Here is an 18,897-nt window from a genome sequence, read left to right on the forward strand (position 1 = left end):
GGCTGTCACTTATTTGTTTACTGTCACTTATTTGTTGACTGTCACTTATTTCTTTACTGTCACTTATTTGTTGGCTGTCACTTATTTATGTACTGTCACCTATTTGTTTACTGTCACTTATTTGTTTACTGTCACTTATTTATGGACTGTCACTTATTTGTTGGCTGTCACTTATTTGTCTGCTGTCACTCATTTGCTGGCTGTCACTTATTTATGGACTGTCACTTATTTGTTTACTGTCACTTATTTATGGACTGTCACTTATTTGTTTACTGTCACTTATTTGTTAGCTGTCACTTATTTATGGACTGTCACTTATTTGTTTACTGTCACTTATTTGTTGACTGTCACTTATTTGTTTACTATTACTTATTTGTGGACTGTCACTTATTTGTTTACTGTCACTTATTTGTTTATTGCACTTATTTATGGACTGTCACTTATTTGTTTACTGTCGGTTATTTGTTGACTGTCACTTGTTTGTTGACTGTCACTTATTTGTTTACTGTCGGTTATTTGTTGACTGTCACTTGTTTGTTGACTGTCACTTATTTCTTGACTGTCACTTATTAGTCTACTGTCACTTATTTGTTTACTGTCACCTATTTGTTGACTGTGACTTATTTGTGGACTCTCACTTTTTGTTGACTGTCACTTATTTGTGGAGTGTCACCTATTTCTTGACTGTGACTTATATGTGGACTCTCACTTTTCGTTGACTGTCACTTATTTGTGGAGTGTCACCTATTTCTTGACTGTGACTTATATGTGGACTCTCACTTTTCGTTGACTGTCACTTATTTGTGGAGTGTCACTTTTTGTTGACTGTCATTTATTTGTGGACTGTCACTTTTTGTTGACTGTCACTTATTTGTGAACTGTCACTTATTTGTTGACTGGCACTTATTTGTTGGCTGTCACTTATTTGTTTAAATAACGTTTCTCAGTGTGAACATGAAGTATCTTGTCTTTGCAGTCTATTCAATTGAATACAAGTTGAAAAGGATTTGCAAATCATTATGTTCTCTTTTTATTCAGCATTTACACAAGGTGACAACTTCACTGTTCTTGAAGTTCGTATAATAGGTGTTAAAAGTATGTCTTTAGAAAGATAGCTGGAAGCTCATGAAGTAGATTGCAGAACAACAACTCCAAAAATAAACTATAGATCGACTTTTTGGATGTGATTAGAATATACAAGTGTACCTAATGTTGTGGCCATATACTTGCCAACCTTCCCGGATTTTCTGGGAGACTCACGAAATTCAGCGCCTCTCCCGAAAACCTCCCGGGACAAATTTTCTCCCGTACATGCATATGGTTAGAAAAACAAGGATGGAATATTCAACCCTCAACTCAACAATGAGTAATGAGTGTTATGTGTGTGTAAATGTGTAAATAAATGAACACTGAAATTCAAGTATTTCTTTTATTCATATATATATATATATATATATATATATATATATGTCTTGATTGGATTATCCAGAGAATAGTGCTCGATACCGTGGTAGAGCGCAATATGTAGGTGTGGGGAAAAAATCACAAGGCTACTTCATCTCTACAGATCTGTTTCATGAGGGGTTCCCTCATGAATCTCCTGATGATTGAGGGAACCCCTCATGAAACAGATCTGTAGAGATGAAGTAGCCTTGTGATTTTTTCCCACACCTACATATATATATATATATATATTTATTTATATATAAGTATATAAATATAAAATGAAATAAATAAATATATATATATATAAATATATATATATATATATAGCTAGAATTCACTAAAAATCAAGTATTTCTTATATATATATATATATATATATATATATATATATATATATATATATATATATATATATATATATATACATATACATATGAATCTATGAATCTAGCTGTAAATATACTCCTCACCTCTTAACCACGCCCCAACCACGCCACGCCCCCAACCACGCCCCCGTCCCACCCCCAACCACGCCCCCCACTTCCCAAAATCGGAGGTTTCAAGGTTGGCAAGTACGGCCTAACAGGAAGTGACTGCCTTGTGATCCATTTTTTGAAAAGATGCGTGTTATTAATTCTTGCTTCCTGCTGCTGTGAACACAAATAATAATAATAATAATAATAATAATAATAATAATAATGACAATAGTAATTCAGCATTTAATGCTGATGTAGAGCAATGTTTTTCAACCTTCGCTGAGCCAGGGCACATTTTTTTTATTGAAAAAATCCCGAGGCACACCACCAGCAGAAAACATACAAAAATTTAACCCAGCACCTGAAATTGAGAATAAAAAGTCGTTCTCTGTAAATTATTTAGAATTTTTGGGTGTTTTCCTGTGTGTGGTGTTTTGGTTCTTGTCTTGCGCTCCTATTTTGGTGGATTTTCCTGTGTTGTTGGTATTTTCTCGTAAGTTCCATGTCTGCCTTGAAAGCTATTCCCCGCACCTGCTTTGTTTTTGCAATCAAGACTATATAAATTGTGAGGATGCTATCCGTCTTTGTGGGGAGTTTGTTGATTGTCATGTCATATATGGATGTACTTTGTGGACGCCGTCTGCTCCACACGCTGTAAGTCTTTGCTGTCATCCAGCATTCTGTTTTGTTTACTTTGCAGCCAGTTCAGTTTTAGTTTAGTTCCCCTAAGCTTCAATGCCTTTTCTTAGCAGCACTTAGCGGCACTCGCCTTTTGTTTATTTTTGGTTTAAGTGTTAGATACCTTTTTACCTACACGCTGCCTCCCGCATATTGTGATCACCACAAGCAATTAGCTACCTGCTGCCACCTATTGATATTGAAGAGTATTACATGGTTAATCTACCGGACTCTAGACAGCACCGACACTCAACAACAGCACATTTGCGGATTATAATTACTGGTTTGCAAAAAAATATTTTTAACCCAATTAGGTGAAATTAGATAATCTCCCACGGCACACCAGACTGTATCTCACGGCACACTAGTGTGCCGCGGCACAGTGGTTGAAAAACACTGATGTAGAGGATCAAACATGTCAGACAAAGTTGCTCATTTTTCTTTCGTTGAAAGTCCCTGGAAACAATAGTTACATGTTACTAACTACGCAAGATTCAATTCTGGCTTCTATTGCAGGAGAAAAAATACTTTCAAACACAATAATGAGGTCAGAAAATACTGAATTGAAATGTGACATTCAGGACTGGCAAAATGTCATTTTAGCACAGTCCACAACAAAGCTGTCCTCATTGATCCCTGCATTATCTCAACTGATAAAAATGTTCCGAGATTTTGAATCCAAACTATTTTGGATGTTTTTCTGTAAAAATGTCTACTTATGTAGTATGATCTTGTCATTTTATTGAAGTGCAAAACTATTTCACAATATATGTATTTTACACTACTATGACTTCTGATGCATCAATTGTGCTAAATTGGACCCTCTTTTTGTTAAACATCAGCACCTGTTGAGTCCTATCCTCCAGACTTGAGACCTTGGAATGATCAGCAGTGATGATCAATATATCATATCATGTAAAACATGGAATAGAAACAGACTTGGAGCAGTTGATGACCTCCTGCAGGAGAAGTCCTTTCTCAGAGAGCTCCCAGAGAGTCCTGGGACTCCTGCTCGTTGGCCAGTATCCTTCTTCCATTGTCGCAGTAGCTCCGGTTTGGTAAGAAGGACAATCTGTAAGAACAACAAAGGCTGCAAAAACATGGATTCCAGTGGTAGAAGGAGAATGTGTAACAACTAATGGTGGAAACACAAAAACATGAATAAACCCTTGACTCTTTTCTTGTCCACATGCTCACTGCTTCTCTAACCTAATAATGTCGTAGACCTAAGTATTCATTAAGAACCACCATAATGTACTAAACCTAAGTATTAATTAAGTACCACCATAATGTAATAGATCTAAGTATTCATTAAGTACCACCATAATGTAGTAGACCTAAGTATTCATTAAGTACTACCATAATGTAGTAGACCTAAGTATTCATCAAGTACCACCATAATGTAGTAGACCTAAGTATTCATTAAGTACCACCATAATGTACTAAACCTAAGTATTAATTAAGGACCACCATAATGTAATAGACCTAAGTATTTATTAAGTACCACCATAATGTAGTAGACCTAAGTATTCATTAAGTACCACCATAATGTAGTAGACCTAAGTATTCATTAAGTACCACCATAATGTAGTAGAACTAAGTATTCATTAAGTACCGCCATAATGTAGTGGACCTAAGTATTCATTTAGTACCACCATAATGTAGTAGACCTAAGTATTCATTAAGTAACACCATAATGTAGTGGACTTAAGTATTCATTAAGTACCACCATAATGTAGTGGACCTAAGTATTCATTAAGTACCACCATAATGTAGTAGACCTAAGTATTCATTAAGTACCACCATACTGTACTAAACTTAAGTATTCATTAAGCACCACCATAAGGTAGTAGACCTAAGTATTCATTAAGTCCTACCATAATGTAGTAGACCTAAGTATTTATTAAGTACCACCATAATGTAGTAGACCTAAGTATTTATTAAGTACTACCATAATGTAGAAAACCCAAGTATTCATTAAGTACCACCATAAGGTAGTAGACCTAAGTATTTATTAAGTACCACCATAATGTAGTAGACCTAAGTATTTATTAAGTACTACCATAATGTAGTAGACCTAAGTATTTATTAGGTATAATGTAGTAGACATAAGTATTCATTAAGTACCACCATAATGTAGTAGACCTAAGTATTTATTAAGTACTACCATAATGTAGAAAACCCAAGTATTCATTAAGTACCACCATAAGGTAGTAGACCTAAGTATTTATTAAGTACCACCATAATGTAGTAGACCTAAGTATTTATTAAGTACTACCATAATGTAGTAGACCTAAGTATTTATTAGGTATAATGTAGTAGACATAAGTATTCATTAAGTACCACCATAATGTAGTAGACCTAAGTATTCATTAAGTACCACCATAATGTAGTAGACCTAAGTATTCATTAAGTACCACCATAATGTAGTACACCTCAGTATTCCTTAAGTACCACTATAATGTAGTACACCTAAATACTCATTAAGTCCTACCATAATGTAGTAGACCTAAGTATTTATTAAGTACCACCATAATGTAGTAGACCTAAGTATTTATTAAGTACCACCATAATGTAGTGGACCTAAGTATTCATTACGTACCACCATAATGTAGTAGACCTAAGTATTCATTAAGTACTACCATAATGTAGAGGACCTAAGTATTCATTAAGTACCACCATAATGTAGTAGACCTAAGTATTCATTAAGTACCACCATAATGTAGTAGATGCTGTTATGCTGATGACATCATACCTGTTAGCTTTCACTGTTATGCTGATGACATCATACCTGTTAGCTTTCACTGTTATGCCGATGACACCCAACTCTACATGCCCCTAAAGCTGACCAACACGCCGGATTGTAGTCAGCTGGAGGCGTGTCTTCATGAAATCAAACAATGGATGTCCACCAACTTTTTGCAACTCAATGCTAAGAAAACAGAAATGCTGATTATCGGTCCTGCTAGACACCGACATCAATTTGATGATACCACCTTAACATTGGACACCCAAACTGTCAGAGTTAGTTGGTGACGAACCCCAAAGGCGGCAGGCATTTTGCAGGTAAACATGATTTAATTTAAAATACTAGAACAAGAACAAACAAAAGGGTACTATCAAAAAGCGTGCACGAGGCGGATAACAAACTTGGCAATGAACAAACGAACTGGAAGCAGGGAACAAAAGACGGTAAGCTACAAACAGCTACCGAATATAGCTTACCGCTACGCTGCAATGACACGACCAGTAGGAACGACAAGTAGAAATGACATTGACACGACACGACAATAATCCAGCCCTGACTGGAGGAGAAAACAGGTTTAAATAGGAGTGGGTAACACAAGGCATATTGACAGAGCTTAAACCATTGTTACTATAACAATCTACAAGATTAATAAAGGTTGCCTCTCTCTCTCTTCCCTTTCATCTTTCGGTATTCCTTCTTTTTTTTTTTTTCATTTATTTATTTATTTTTTTATTATCTTTCTAGCTATCATTATGTATACGTATTGTTGCATTTGAACAACTTTATTGTTGATAATAGAGTGTTTTGTTCATGATCAATAGCGTTTTTTCTATTGGTATTTGTATTGCTCCAGTTTTAGTGTAAAAATGCTCATTGTCATTACTATATTATTTATTTCACTAACTGCTTATTTGCTATCACTTTTACGATCATATTTGTACATATTATGTATGTGCTGGTGTTGTTCTATTGTTGTTGTTGTTATTGTTGTATTTGCTGTTGTTGTTTTTGTCTCTCTGTCTAATCCCCCTCTTATCCCCACAATTTCCCCCTCTGTCTTCCTTTTTTTCTCTTTCTATCCCCTCCTGCTCCGGCCCGGCTGCACCAAATGATAATATGAATACATTTAATAAAGTCACATTCAAATAAGACAACAAGAGAAGTACTTTACACTTCTCTTTTGTAAAGTAAATCTGAACAGCCGATATGGGCATCTACATCAACTATATGATTTGCCTGAGAAGCTGGATAGGACAAAAAAAAAAAAAATAGGACTGGGCTGATTGACACCAGGTGTGGCCAGGTGCCAATCAGCTGCACCTTGAGGGACACAGCACTCAGGGAGACAAACAAGAGACTGAACCAAAATAAGAGTGCTGACAGGAACTAAATACAGGAAATACTACACACACACAGAGGAATAACTAAAACACAACCAAACTGTCAGGGGCAAACCTGGCACAAACAATTAAACAAGGTGACTCGGTAAAGAATCTGGGTATTATCTTCCACCAAACTCTCTCCTTTGAGTCACACATTAAGAATGTTAGTAAAACGGCCTTCTTTCATCTCCGTAATATCGCTAAAATTTGCTCCATTTTGTCCACTAACGACGCTGAGATAAAACATTATTCATGCGTTCGTTACGTCTCGTCTCCATTACTGTAACGTATTATTTTCGAGTCTCCCCATGTCTAGCATTAAAAGATTACAGTTGGTACAAAATGTGGCTGCTAGACTTTTGACAAGAACAAGAAAGTTTGATCATAATACGCCTATACTGTTTATACCTTTATATACATATACACCTATATATATATACATATATATATGTATGTATATATATATATATATATATACCTTTACTGGCTCACCTGCACTGGCTTCCTGTGCACTTAAGATGTGACTTTAAGGTTTTACTACTTACGTACAAAACACTAAAGGGTCCATCTTACAGATTGTATTGTACCATATGTCCCGGCAAGAAATCTGCGTTCAAAAGACTCCGGCTTATTAGTGATTCCTAAAGCCCCAAAAAAGTCTGCGGGCAATAGAGCGTTTTCCGTTCGGGCTCCAGTACTCTGGAATGTTCTAGCAGTAATAGTAAGAGATGCTACCTCAGTAGAAGCATTTAAGTCCCATCTTAAAACTCATTTGTATACTCTAGCCTTTAAATAGACCCCCTTTTTTTAGACCAGTTGATCTGCCGTTTATTTTATTTTCTGCACTGCCACCCTCTCCCTTGTGGAATGGAAGGGAGGGGGCAAAGTTCCGCTGGCTGTCCAGAGTCTGGACCCCGGGTGGACCGCTTGCCTGTGCATCGGTTGAAGACATCTCTGCGCTGCTGACCCGTCTCCGCTCGGGATGGTCTCCTGCTGGCCCCACTATGGACTGGACTCTCGCTATTATGTTAAATCCACTATGGACTGAACTCTCACACTATTATGTTTGATCCACTATGGACTGGACTCTGGACTGGACTCTCACTATTATGTTAGATCCACTATGGACTGGACTCTTACACTATTATGTTAGATCCACTATGGACTGGGCTCTCACACTATTATGTTAGATCCACTATGGACTGGACTCACACTATTATGTTAGGTCCACTATGGACTGGACTCTCACTATCATGTTAGATCCACTATGGACTGAACTCTACTATTATGTTAGATCCACTATGGACTGGACTCTCACTATTATGTTAGATCCACTATGGACTGGACTCTGGACTGGACTCTCACTATTATGTTAGATCTACTATGGACTGGACTCTCACACTATTATGTTAGATCCACTATGGACTGGACTCTCACTATTATGTTAGATCCACTATGGTCTGGACTCTCACACTATCATGTTAGATCCACTATGGACTGGACTCTCACAATATTATGTTAGATCCACTATGGACTGGACTCACACTATTATGTTGGATCCACTATGGACTGGACTCTCACTATCATGTTAGATCCACTATGGACTGGACTCTGGACTGGACACTCACTATTATGTTGGATCTACTATGGACTGGACTCTCACACTATTATGTTAGATCCACTATGGACTGGACTCTGTACTGGACACTCACTATTATGTTAGATCTACTATGGACTGGACTCTCACACTATTATGTTAGATCCACTATGGACTGGACTCTCACTATAATGTTAGATCCACTATGGACTGGACTCTCACTATTATATTAGATCCACTATGGACTGGACTCTCACTATTATGTTAGATCCACTATGGACTGGACTCTCACTATTATGTTAGATCCACTATGGACTGGACTCTGGACTGGACTCTCACACTATTATGTTAGATCCACTATGGACTGGACTCTCACTATTATGTTAGATCCACTATGGTCTGGACTCTCACACTATCATGTTAGATCCACTATGGACTGGACTCTCACAATATTATGTTAGATCCACTATGGACTGGACTCACACTATTATGTTGGATCCACTATGGACTGGACTCTCACTATCATGTTAGATCCACTATGGACTGGACTCTGGACTGGACACTCACTATTATGTTAGATCCACTATGGACTGGACTCTGTACTGGACACTCACTATTATGTTAGATCTACTATGGACTGGACTCTCACACTATTATGTTAGATCCACTATGGACTGGACTCTCACTATTATGTTAGATCCACTATGGACTGGACTCTCACTATTATATTAGATCCACTATGGACTGGACTCTCACTATTATGTTAGATCCACTATGGACTGGACTCTCACTATTATGTTAGATCCACTATAGACTGGACTCTCACTATTATGTTAGATCCACTATGGACTGGACTCTACTATTATGGTAGATCCACTATGGACTGGGCTCTCACACTATTATGTTAGATCCACTACGGACTGGACTCTGGACTGGACTCTCACTATTATATAAGATCCACTATCGACTGGACTCTCACACTATTATGTTGGATCCACTATGGACTGGACTCTCACACTATTATATTAGATCCACAATGGACTGGACTCCCACTATTATGTTAGGTCCACTATGGACTGGACTCTCACTATTATGTTAGATCCACTGTGGACTGGACTCTCACTATTATTTTAGATCCACTATGGACTGGACTTTCACTATTATATTAGATCCACTAAGGACGGGACTCTCACTATTATGTTAGATCTACTATGGACTAGACTCTCACTATTATGTTAGATCCACTATGGACTGGACTCTCACTATTATGTTAGATACACTATGGTCTGGACTCTCACACTATTATGTTAGATACACTATGGACTGGACTCTCACAATATTATGTTAGATCCACTATGGACTGGACTCTCACTATTATATTAGATCCACTATGGACTGGACTCTCACTATTATGTTAGATCCACTATGGACTGGACTCTCGTTATTATGTTAAATCCACTATGGACTGTACTCCCACTATTATGTTAGATCCACAATGGACTGGACACTCACACTATTATGTTAGGTAGAGTAGTGTAGCAGACCTAAGTATTCATTAAGTACCACCATAATTACAACCATAAATACAGTAGTATAGTAGACCTAAATACTCATGAAGTAAATTAGGGTATTTTGATAGGTGAAGTGGGACTAAGTAAGACATTCTGAAGGCCAAGGTGAGACTAAGTAGGACATCCCTGAAGGCCTAGGTGAGACTAAGTAGGACATCTGTTAAGGCCTAGGTGAGACTAAGTAGGACATCTTTGAAGGCCTAGGTGAGACTAAGTATGACATTCTGATGGCCTAGTTGAGACTAAGTAGGACCTCCTGAAGTCCTAGGTGAGACTAAGTAGGACATCCTTGAAGGCCTAGTTGAGACTAAGTAGGACATCCTTGAAGGCTTAGTTGAGACTAAGTAGTACATCCTTGAAGGCCTTGTTGAGACTAAGTAGTACATCCATGAAGGCCTAGGTGAGACTATGGAGGAGATCCTTGAAGGCCTAGTTGAGACTAAGTAGGACATCCCTGAAGGCCTAGGAGAGACTAAGTAGGACATCCTTGAAGTCCTACGTGAGACTAAGGAGGACATCCCTGAAGACCTAGGTGAGACAAAGTAAGACATCCCTAAAGGCCTAGATGAGATTAAGCAGGGCATCCTTGAAGGCCTAGTTGACACTAAGTAGGACATCCTGAAGGCCTAGTTGAAACTAAGTAGGACATCCTGAAGGCCTAGGTGAGACTAAGTAGGACATCCTGAAGGCCTTGGTGAGACTAAGTAGGACATCCCTGAAGGCCTAGGTGAGCCTAAGTAGTACATCCATGAAGGCCTAGGTGAGACTATGGAGGAGATCCATGAAGGCCTAGTTGAGACTAACTAGGACATCCTGAAGGCCTAGTTGAAACTAAGTAGGACATCCTGAAGGCCTAGGTGAGACTAAGTAGGACATCCCTGAAGGCCTAGGTGAGACTAAGTAGGACATCCCTGAAGGCCTAGGTGAGACTAAGTAGGACATCCATGAAGGCCAAGGAGAGCCTAAGTAGGACACCCTGAAGGCCTAAGTGAGACTAAGTAGGACATACTTGAAGGCCTAGTTGAGACTAAGTAGGACATACTTGAAGGCCTAGTTGAGACTAAGTAGGACATCCTTGAAGGTGTAGGTGAGACTAAGTAGGACATTCTTGAAGGCCTAGTTGAGACAAAGTATGACATCCTTAAAAGGCCTTGGTGAGACTAAGTAGGACATCCTGAAGGCCTAGTTGAGACTAAGTAGGACATGCATGAATGCCTAGGTGCGACTAAGTAGGACATCCTTGAAGGCCTAGCTGAGACTAAGTAGGACATCCTTGAAGGCCTAGTTGAGACTAAGTAGTACATCCTTGAAGGCCTAGTTGAGACTAAGTAGTACATCCATGAAGGCCTAGGTGAGACTATGGAGGAGATCCTTGAAGGCCTAGTTGAGACTAAGTAGGACATCCCTGAAGGCCTAGGTGAGACTAAGTAGGACATCCATGAAGGCCTAGGTGAGACTAAGTAGGACATCCTGAAGGCCTAGGTGAGACTAAGTGGGACATCCCTGAAGGCCTAGGTGAGACTAAGTAGGACATCCTGAAGACCTATGTGAGACAAAGTAGAACATCCTTGAAGTCCTAGTTGAGACTAAGTAGGACATCCATGAAGGCCTAGGTGAGACTAAGTAGGATATCCATGAAAACCTAAGTGAGACTAAGTGGGACATCCCTGAAGGCCTAGGTGAGACTAAGTAGGATATCCATGAAGGCCTAGGTGAGACTAAGTAGGACATCCTGAAGACCTAGGTGAGACAAAGTAGGACATCCTTGAAGGCCTAGTTGAGACTAAGTAGGACATCCTTGAAGGCCTAGTTGAGACTAAGTAGTACATCCTTGAAGGCCTAGTTGAGACTAAGTAGTACATCCATGAAGGCCTAGGTGAGACTATGGAGGAGATCCTTGAAGGCCTAGTTGAGACTAAGTAGGACATCCCTGAAGGCCTAGGTGAGACTAAGTAGGACATCCATGAAGGCCTAGGTGAGACTAAGTAGGACATCCTGAAGGCCTAGGTGAGACTAAGTGGGACATCCCTGAAGGCCTAGGTGAGACTAAGTAGGACATCCTGAAGACCTATGTGAGACAAAGTAGAACATCCTTGAAGTCCTAGTTGAGACTAAGTAGGACATCCCTGAAGGCCTAGGTGAGACTAAGTAGGATATCCATGAAAACCTAAGTGAGACTAAGTGGGACATCCCTGAAGGCCTAGGTGAGACTAAGTAGGAAATCAGTGAAGGCCTAGGTGAGACTAAGTAGGACATCCTGAAGACCTAGGTGAGACAAAGTAGGACATCCTTGAAGGCCTAGTTGAGACTAAGTAGGACATGCATGAATGCCTCGGTGAGACTAAGTAGGACATCCTGAAGGCCTAGTTGAGACTAAGTAGGACATGCATGAATGCCTCGGTGAGACTAAGTAGGACATCCTGAAGGCCTAGTTAAGACTAAGTAGCGCATCCTGAAGGCCTAGGTGAGAAAAGCACGGGCCACCACAGAATGATAATAAACATCCTTGTATTCAATGTGGTCCATGCAGCTGCTAAATGAGCCTGACACTGGAAGACTAATTTCATGCACAGTCCATATCACTAAGCCTAAATCCACCAAGCAGCTCCCCAAAGCCTCTGTGAACTGAAATGTTCTTCAACTTGTGTTTTCTCTCCAAGGACAATGTTTACTGTCCAAACAAGAAGCTCTGTCTCCTTGATGTTGAGCAGTAAACAACTTTACTGAGGATTTAGTGTCCAACAAGCACATCCTGCATCATGTTTGTGTTCAGGAGGACTCTTAGGGAACTTGTCATCTTTATTACTCAGAAATAAGTCACAACATCAATTCCAACAAAGAATTGTCAAATCTATCTGATGTATAACATGCTTCCTTCTTGATTCAACAATCCCAGCTGGGACTATCACACTGTTGATGAATCTGGGACTATCACACTGTTGATAAATCTGGGACTATCACACTGTTGATAAAGCTGGGACTATCACACTGTTGATAAAGCTGGGACTATCACACTGTTGATAAAGCTGGGACTATCACACTGTTGATAAAGCTGGGACTATCACACTGTTGATAAGATGCTGCCCAGACATCACAAATGGAGGAGAAAAAGAAAAGGACGTATTAAAAGTGGGGAACTGAAATATTTGCATGGATATTAGGTTTGTGTTCTCACGATAAAATACAGCTTTTCTTTTGTTTTTGTTTCCTAAAGTCAGTGATTTCCTATTGGGGGAGAAAAATGTGAAGTCTAAAAGTAACAAACTAGTGCCAGCAGCTACTTTTAGTCCCATTTGCATACAAATTTTGTTAAATAGATCTGTCATTTTTAATTTTTAGTATGTATTATAATTGTTTTTCACATGATGTTATTAGCCACTAAGGTTTATGCCCCACAAAATCTGCTTCGCAATAAAATATGCTTCATGTAGTGAATAAAAGTACTTGATAGTAAACACCATAAATGTTACTTGCCAGTACAAATGAAGTTGAAATCAAGGTCGCTGTATTGAGTATACTGAACATCAGGGGTCTCAAACTCAACCTGGGGGCCATTGGATGCAGAAACTGGGTGATATGCAATTATATAATCCGCAACCGCATCACCTAAGTCGTCATCCACCCGAACCAACATTTAATCAGAACCGTACCCTCCCGCTGAAATACATCAGAGGTCGGCCGCCTTTACCACTCTCAGAGCTATTTAAACCTGTTTCGCAGAGTAATGAAGACAATTGGTACCGCTAAAGTTCTCGCGACTATCCAATAGCCTTCATCCTGATGACAAGAATATGGACGTGCTGTGAAGCCATTGCCTTTGTCACCTTCAACAACATGTACGAGCCGATTGTTAGTCCGGCAACATGTTGTGTGCGGCTTCCGTAGTCACACGTACAAGATTGAAAGGCTTACTGGGTGACACAGAGTACACTAATGGTTGTGATAGAAACAATTTTAACACTCTTAGTAATATGCGGCACGCCGTGAAGCCACACAATACAAGATTGACAAACACATTTTGGGAGAACATCCTCACAGTAACACAACATAAACGCAACACAACAAATACCCAGAATCCTTTGTATCCGTGGCAGTCCCTGATTATATTTTAAACCCCCGCACGCCCCCAAACCCGCACCTTACCGGGTTTGCTGCTAGCGGGGTGTATAAAATAGTCAGGAAGTGTTATTTTTTCACAGTTTATGAACTTACATTCATATTTCATTGAAGCATTATTCAATCATATATTTATAAAGGATTTATGAATTGTTGCAATTTTCTAAAACAATTTTATAAAAAATCTCACTTGCCCCTTGGCATACCTTCAAGTACCCCCAGAGGTTCGCGCACCCCCTAGAAGAGGACTACTGTTCTACTACATGTCATCGCGCACGGTTTTACATCACACAACCAATGTGCCGACTCTGTATCATGTTGTATGAGACTTGTGCAGAACAACGTACGTGGCTGCAAGGCGTACTTGTTCAACAGCCATACGGGTCACACTGAGGGTGGCCGTAAAAACAACTTTAACACTGTTACGAATATGCGCCACACTTTGAACCCACACCAAACAAGAACGACAAACCCTTTTTGGGAGAATTCCCGCACCCTAACACAACTTAAACACAAGTGAACAAATACCCAGAACACCTTGCAGCCCTGACTCTCCTCTCCCTGGCTACAATATACAACACCTCAACCGACGCAAGTAGGGAGGTTGGGGGGTGGAGGGTTAGTGGTAGCCGGGGTGTGTATATTGTAGCCCGGAAGAGTCAGGGCTGCATGGGATTCTGGGTAACTGTTCTGTTGTGTTTGTAATAATAATAATAATAATAATACTAATGGATTAGATTCATATCGCGCTTTTCTATTGTTAAAAGTGGGAACCCATCCTTCATTCACACCTGGTGGTGGTAAGCTACATCTGTAGCCACAGCTGCGCTGGGGTAGACTGATGGAAGCGTGGCTGCCAGTTTGCGCCTACGGCCCCCTCCGACCACCAATCATTCATTCATCATTCATTCACCAGTGTGAGCGGCACCGGGGGCAAGGGTGAAGTGTCCTGCCCAAGGACACAACGGCAGCGATTTGGGTGTTAATAGATGGGAAGCGAACATGCAACCCTCAGGTTTCTGGCACGGCCGCTATACCCACTACACCATGCCGCCCTTATGTTGTGTTACGAAATGTGTTTGTCATTGTTTTTGGTGTGGGTTCACAGTCTGGCACATATTTGTAACAGTGTTAAAGTTTTTTTTTTTACGTCCACCCTCAGTGTGACCTGTATAGCTGTTGATCAAATATATCTTGCAATAACACACGTGCGTCTTGCATAGTTCAGGATCTAGGGGGCGCTAAAGGCATTCTGCTCCTGAATATTGTTGATATGGTGTAAATCGACAGGGGCTTCGAGAGAATCGGTGCCCTGAAATTTAGGGGTCTCCCGGGAAAATTGGGGACGTGGGCAAGTATGACGCTGTCAAGCGCCGTTCACATTAAACTCGCAATTGGGCCGCGGGCCGCATGTTTGAGACCCCTGCTGTACATGTACTGTATATGCATTGTACATGCACTGTACATGTAGTGTACACGTAGTGTACATATATGGTATGGTTCATGTCTAGACACAAAGATGAAGCTTGAAGGCCGAGGAGCAGCAGCTCCATACAGTATATCCAAGATGTGCTTCAAACATTCAATGAGTGGAATGCTTTGTATAAATCTTTGCTGGGACATGAGCCCTCCAAGTTTTTGGTCTGAGACGGCTTTATTTGGTTGGGAAAGTACAAAAAAAGCAATTCCCCCCACAAACAGAACATTCCTCTAAGTCAGAAAAAGGTTATTTTGGAGAAGTGATCGCAGATGAGCTATTAAAGACACCTCAGGGAGTTGTTGCCAAATCATCCTTCCAAGTCCACGTCTTCACTGTCACACTCCATCTCATGAAGAGACTTGGGAGGAAAGCAGGCCCAACACACACCAAGTCACTATTGGTGCTTCTTCACACACACATGTCACTATTAGTGCTTCTTCACACACACACAAGTCACTATTAGTGCTTCCTCACACACACACAAGTCACTATTGGTGCTTCTTCACACACACAAGTCATTATTAGTGCTTCTTCACACACACACAAGTCACTATTAGTGCTTCTTCACACACACACAAGTCACTATTAGTGCTTCTTCACACACACACAAGTCACTATTAGTGCTTCTTCACACACACAAGTCGTTACTAGTGCTTCTTCACACACACAAGTCATTATTAGAGCGTCTTCACACACACAAGTCACTATTAGTGCTTCTTCACACACACACAAGTCACTATTAGTGCTTCTTCACACACACACACAAGTCACTATTAGTGCTTCTTCACACACACAAGTCACTATTAGTGCTTCTTCACACACACAAGTCACTATTAGTGTTTCTTCACACACACAAGTCACTATTAGTGCTTCTCACACACACGAGTCATTATTATTGCGTTTTCACACACACAAGTCACTATTAGTGCTTCTCCACACAAAAGTCACTATTAGTGCTTCTCACACACACGAGTCATTATTAGTGCGTCTTCACACACACACGTCACTATTGGTGCTTCTTCACACAAACAAGTCACTATTAGTGCTTCTTCACATACACAAGTCACTATTAGTGCTTCTTCACACACACAAGTCACTATTAGTGCTTCTTCACACACACACAAGTCGCTATTAGTGCTTCTTCACACACATACACACAAGTCACTATTAGTGCTTCTTCACACACACACACACAAGTCACTATTAGTGCTTCTTCACACACACCAGTCACTATTAGTGCTTCTTCACCCACACACAAGTCACTATTAGTGCTTTTTCACACACAAACACACACACACACACACACACACACACACACACACACACACACACACACACACACACGTCATTATTAGTGCTTTTTCACACACACAAGTCACTATTAGTGCTTCTTCACAAACACAATTAACTATTAGTGCTTCTTCACACACACAAGTCACTATTAGTGCTTCTTCACACACACACAAGTCACTATCAGTGCTTCTTCACACACACGAGTCATTATTAGTGCTTCTTCACACACAAAAGTCACTATTAGTGCTTCTTCACACACAAGTCACTATTAGTGCTTCTTCACACACAAGTCACTATTAGTGCTTCTTCACACACCCACGTCATTATTAGTGCTTCTTCACACACACAAGTCACTATCAGTGCTTTTTCACACACACGAGTCATTATTAGTGCTTCTTCACACACACACAAGTCACTATTAGTGCTTCTTCACACACACACAAGTCACTGTTAGTGCTTAATGACACACACACACACATCATTATTAGTGCTTCTTCACACACACACGTCATTATTAGTGCTTCTTCACACACACAAGTCACTATTAGTGCTTCTTCACGGACACAAGTCACTATTAGTGCTTCTTCACACACACACACACACATGTCATTATTAGTGCTTCTTCACACACACAAGTCACTATTAGTGCTTTTTCACACACACAAGTCATTATTAGTGCGTCTTCACACACACAAGTCATTATTAGTGCGTCTTCACACACACAAGTCACTATTAGTACTTCTTCACCCACACAAGTCACTATTAGTACTTCTTCACCCAACACAAGTCACTATTAGTGCTTCTTCACACACACACACACACACAAGTCACTATCAGTGCTTCTTCACACACACGAGTCATTATTAGTGTGTCTTCACACACACAAGTCACTATTAGTGCTTCTTCACACACACACAAGTAATTATTAGTTTTTCTTCACACACACACACAAGTCACTGTTAGTGCTTCTTCACACACACACAAGTCACTATCAGTGCTTCTTCACACACACGAGTCATTATTAGTGCTTCTTCACACACAAAAGTCACTATTAGTGCTTCTTCACACACAAGTCACTATTAGTGCTTCTTCACACACCCACGTCATTATTAGTGCTTCTTCACACACACAAGTCACTATCAGTGCTTTTTCACACACACGAGTCATTATTAGTGCTTCTTCACACACACACACAAGTCACTATTAGTGCTTCTTCACACACACACAAGTCACTGTTAGTGCTTAATGACACACACACACACATCATTATTAGTGCTTCTTCACACACACAAGTCGTTATTAGTGATTCTTCACACACAAGTCACTATTAGTGCTTCTTCACACACACACGTCATTATTAGTGCTTCTTCACACACACAAGTCACTATTAGTGCTTCTTCACACACACAAGTCACTATTAGTGCTTCTTCACACACACACACACATGTCATTATTAGTGCTTCTTCACACACACAAGTCACTATTAGTGCTTTTTCACACACACAAGTCATTATTAGTGCGTCTTCACACACACAAGTCATTATTAGTGCGTCTTCACACACACAAGTCACTATTAGTACTTCTTCACCCACACAAGCCACTATTAGTACTTCTTCACCCACACACAAGTCACTATCAGTGCTTCTTCACACACACGAGTCATTATTAGTGTGTCTTCACACACACAAGTCACTATTAGTGCTTCTTCACACACACACAAGTAATTATTAGTTTTTCTTCACACACACACACAAGTCACTGTTAGTGCTTCTTCACACACACAATCGTTATTAGTGCTTCTTCACACACACAAGTCACTATTAGTGCTTTTGTCACACACACAAGTCACTATTAGTGCTTCTCACACACACAAGTCACTATTAGTGCTTCTTCACACACACAAGTCACTATTGGTGCTTCTTCACACACACACAAGTCACTATTAGTGCTTCTTCACATACACAAGTCACTATTAGTGCTTCTTCACACACACATGTCACTATTAGTGCTTCTTCACACACACAAGTCACTATTAGTGCTTCTTCACACACACACACACACACGTCATTATTAGTGCTTCTTCACGCACACAAGTCACTATTAGTGCTT

The 18,897-nt window shown here is 40.0% G+C and overlaps 1 protein-coding gene across 2 annotated transcripts in view; it reads right to left on the reverse strand.

Moving 5' to 3' along the window:
* Positions 1–1,985: 1,985 nt before the first annotated feature.
* The window catches only part of si:dkey-247m21.3 (5-hydroxytryptamine receptor 4), a 77,322-nt gene continuing 60,410 nt past the window's right edge, over positions 1,986–18,897 (reverse strand). For both annotated transcript variants that reach the window (XM_061876966.1, XM_061876967.1), the window contains one exon: positions 1,986–3,672. In XM_061876966.1, the coding sequence (XP_061732950.1) occupies positions 3,579–3,672 (94 nt within the window). In that variant the 3' untranslated portion in view covers positions 1,986–3,578. The remainder of the gene's footprint in view (positions 3,673–18,897) is intronic.

Source organism: Nerophis ophidion, linkage group LG17, assembly GCF_033978795.1.
Source record: "Nerophis ophidion isolate RoL-2023_Sa linkage group LG17, RoL_Noph_v1.0, whole genome shotgun sequence".
NCBI classification, from domain to species: domain Eukaryota; kingdom Metazoa; phylum Chordata; class Actinopteri; order Syngnathiformes; family Syngnathidae; genus Nerophis; species Nerophis ophidion.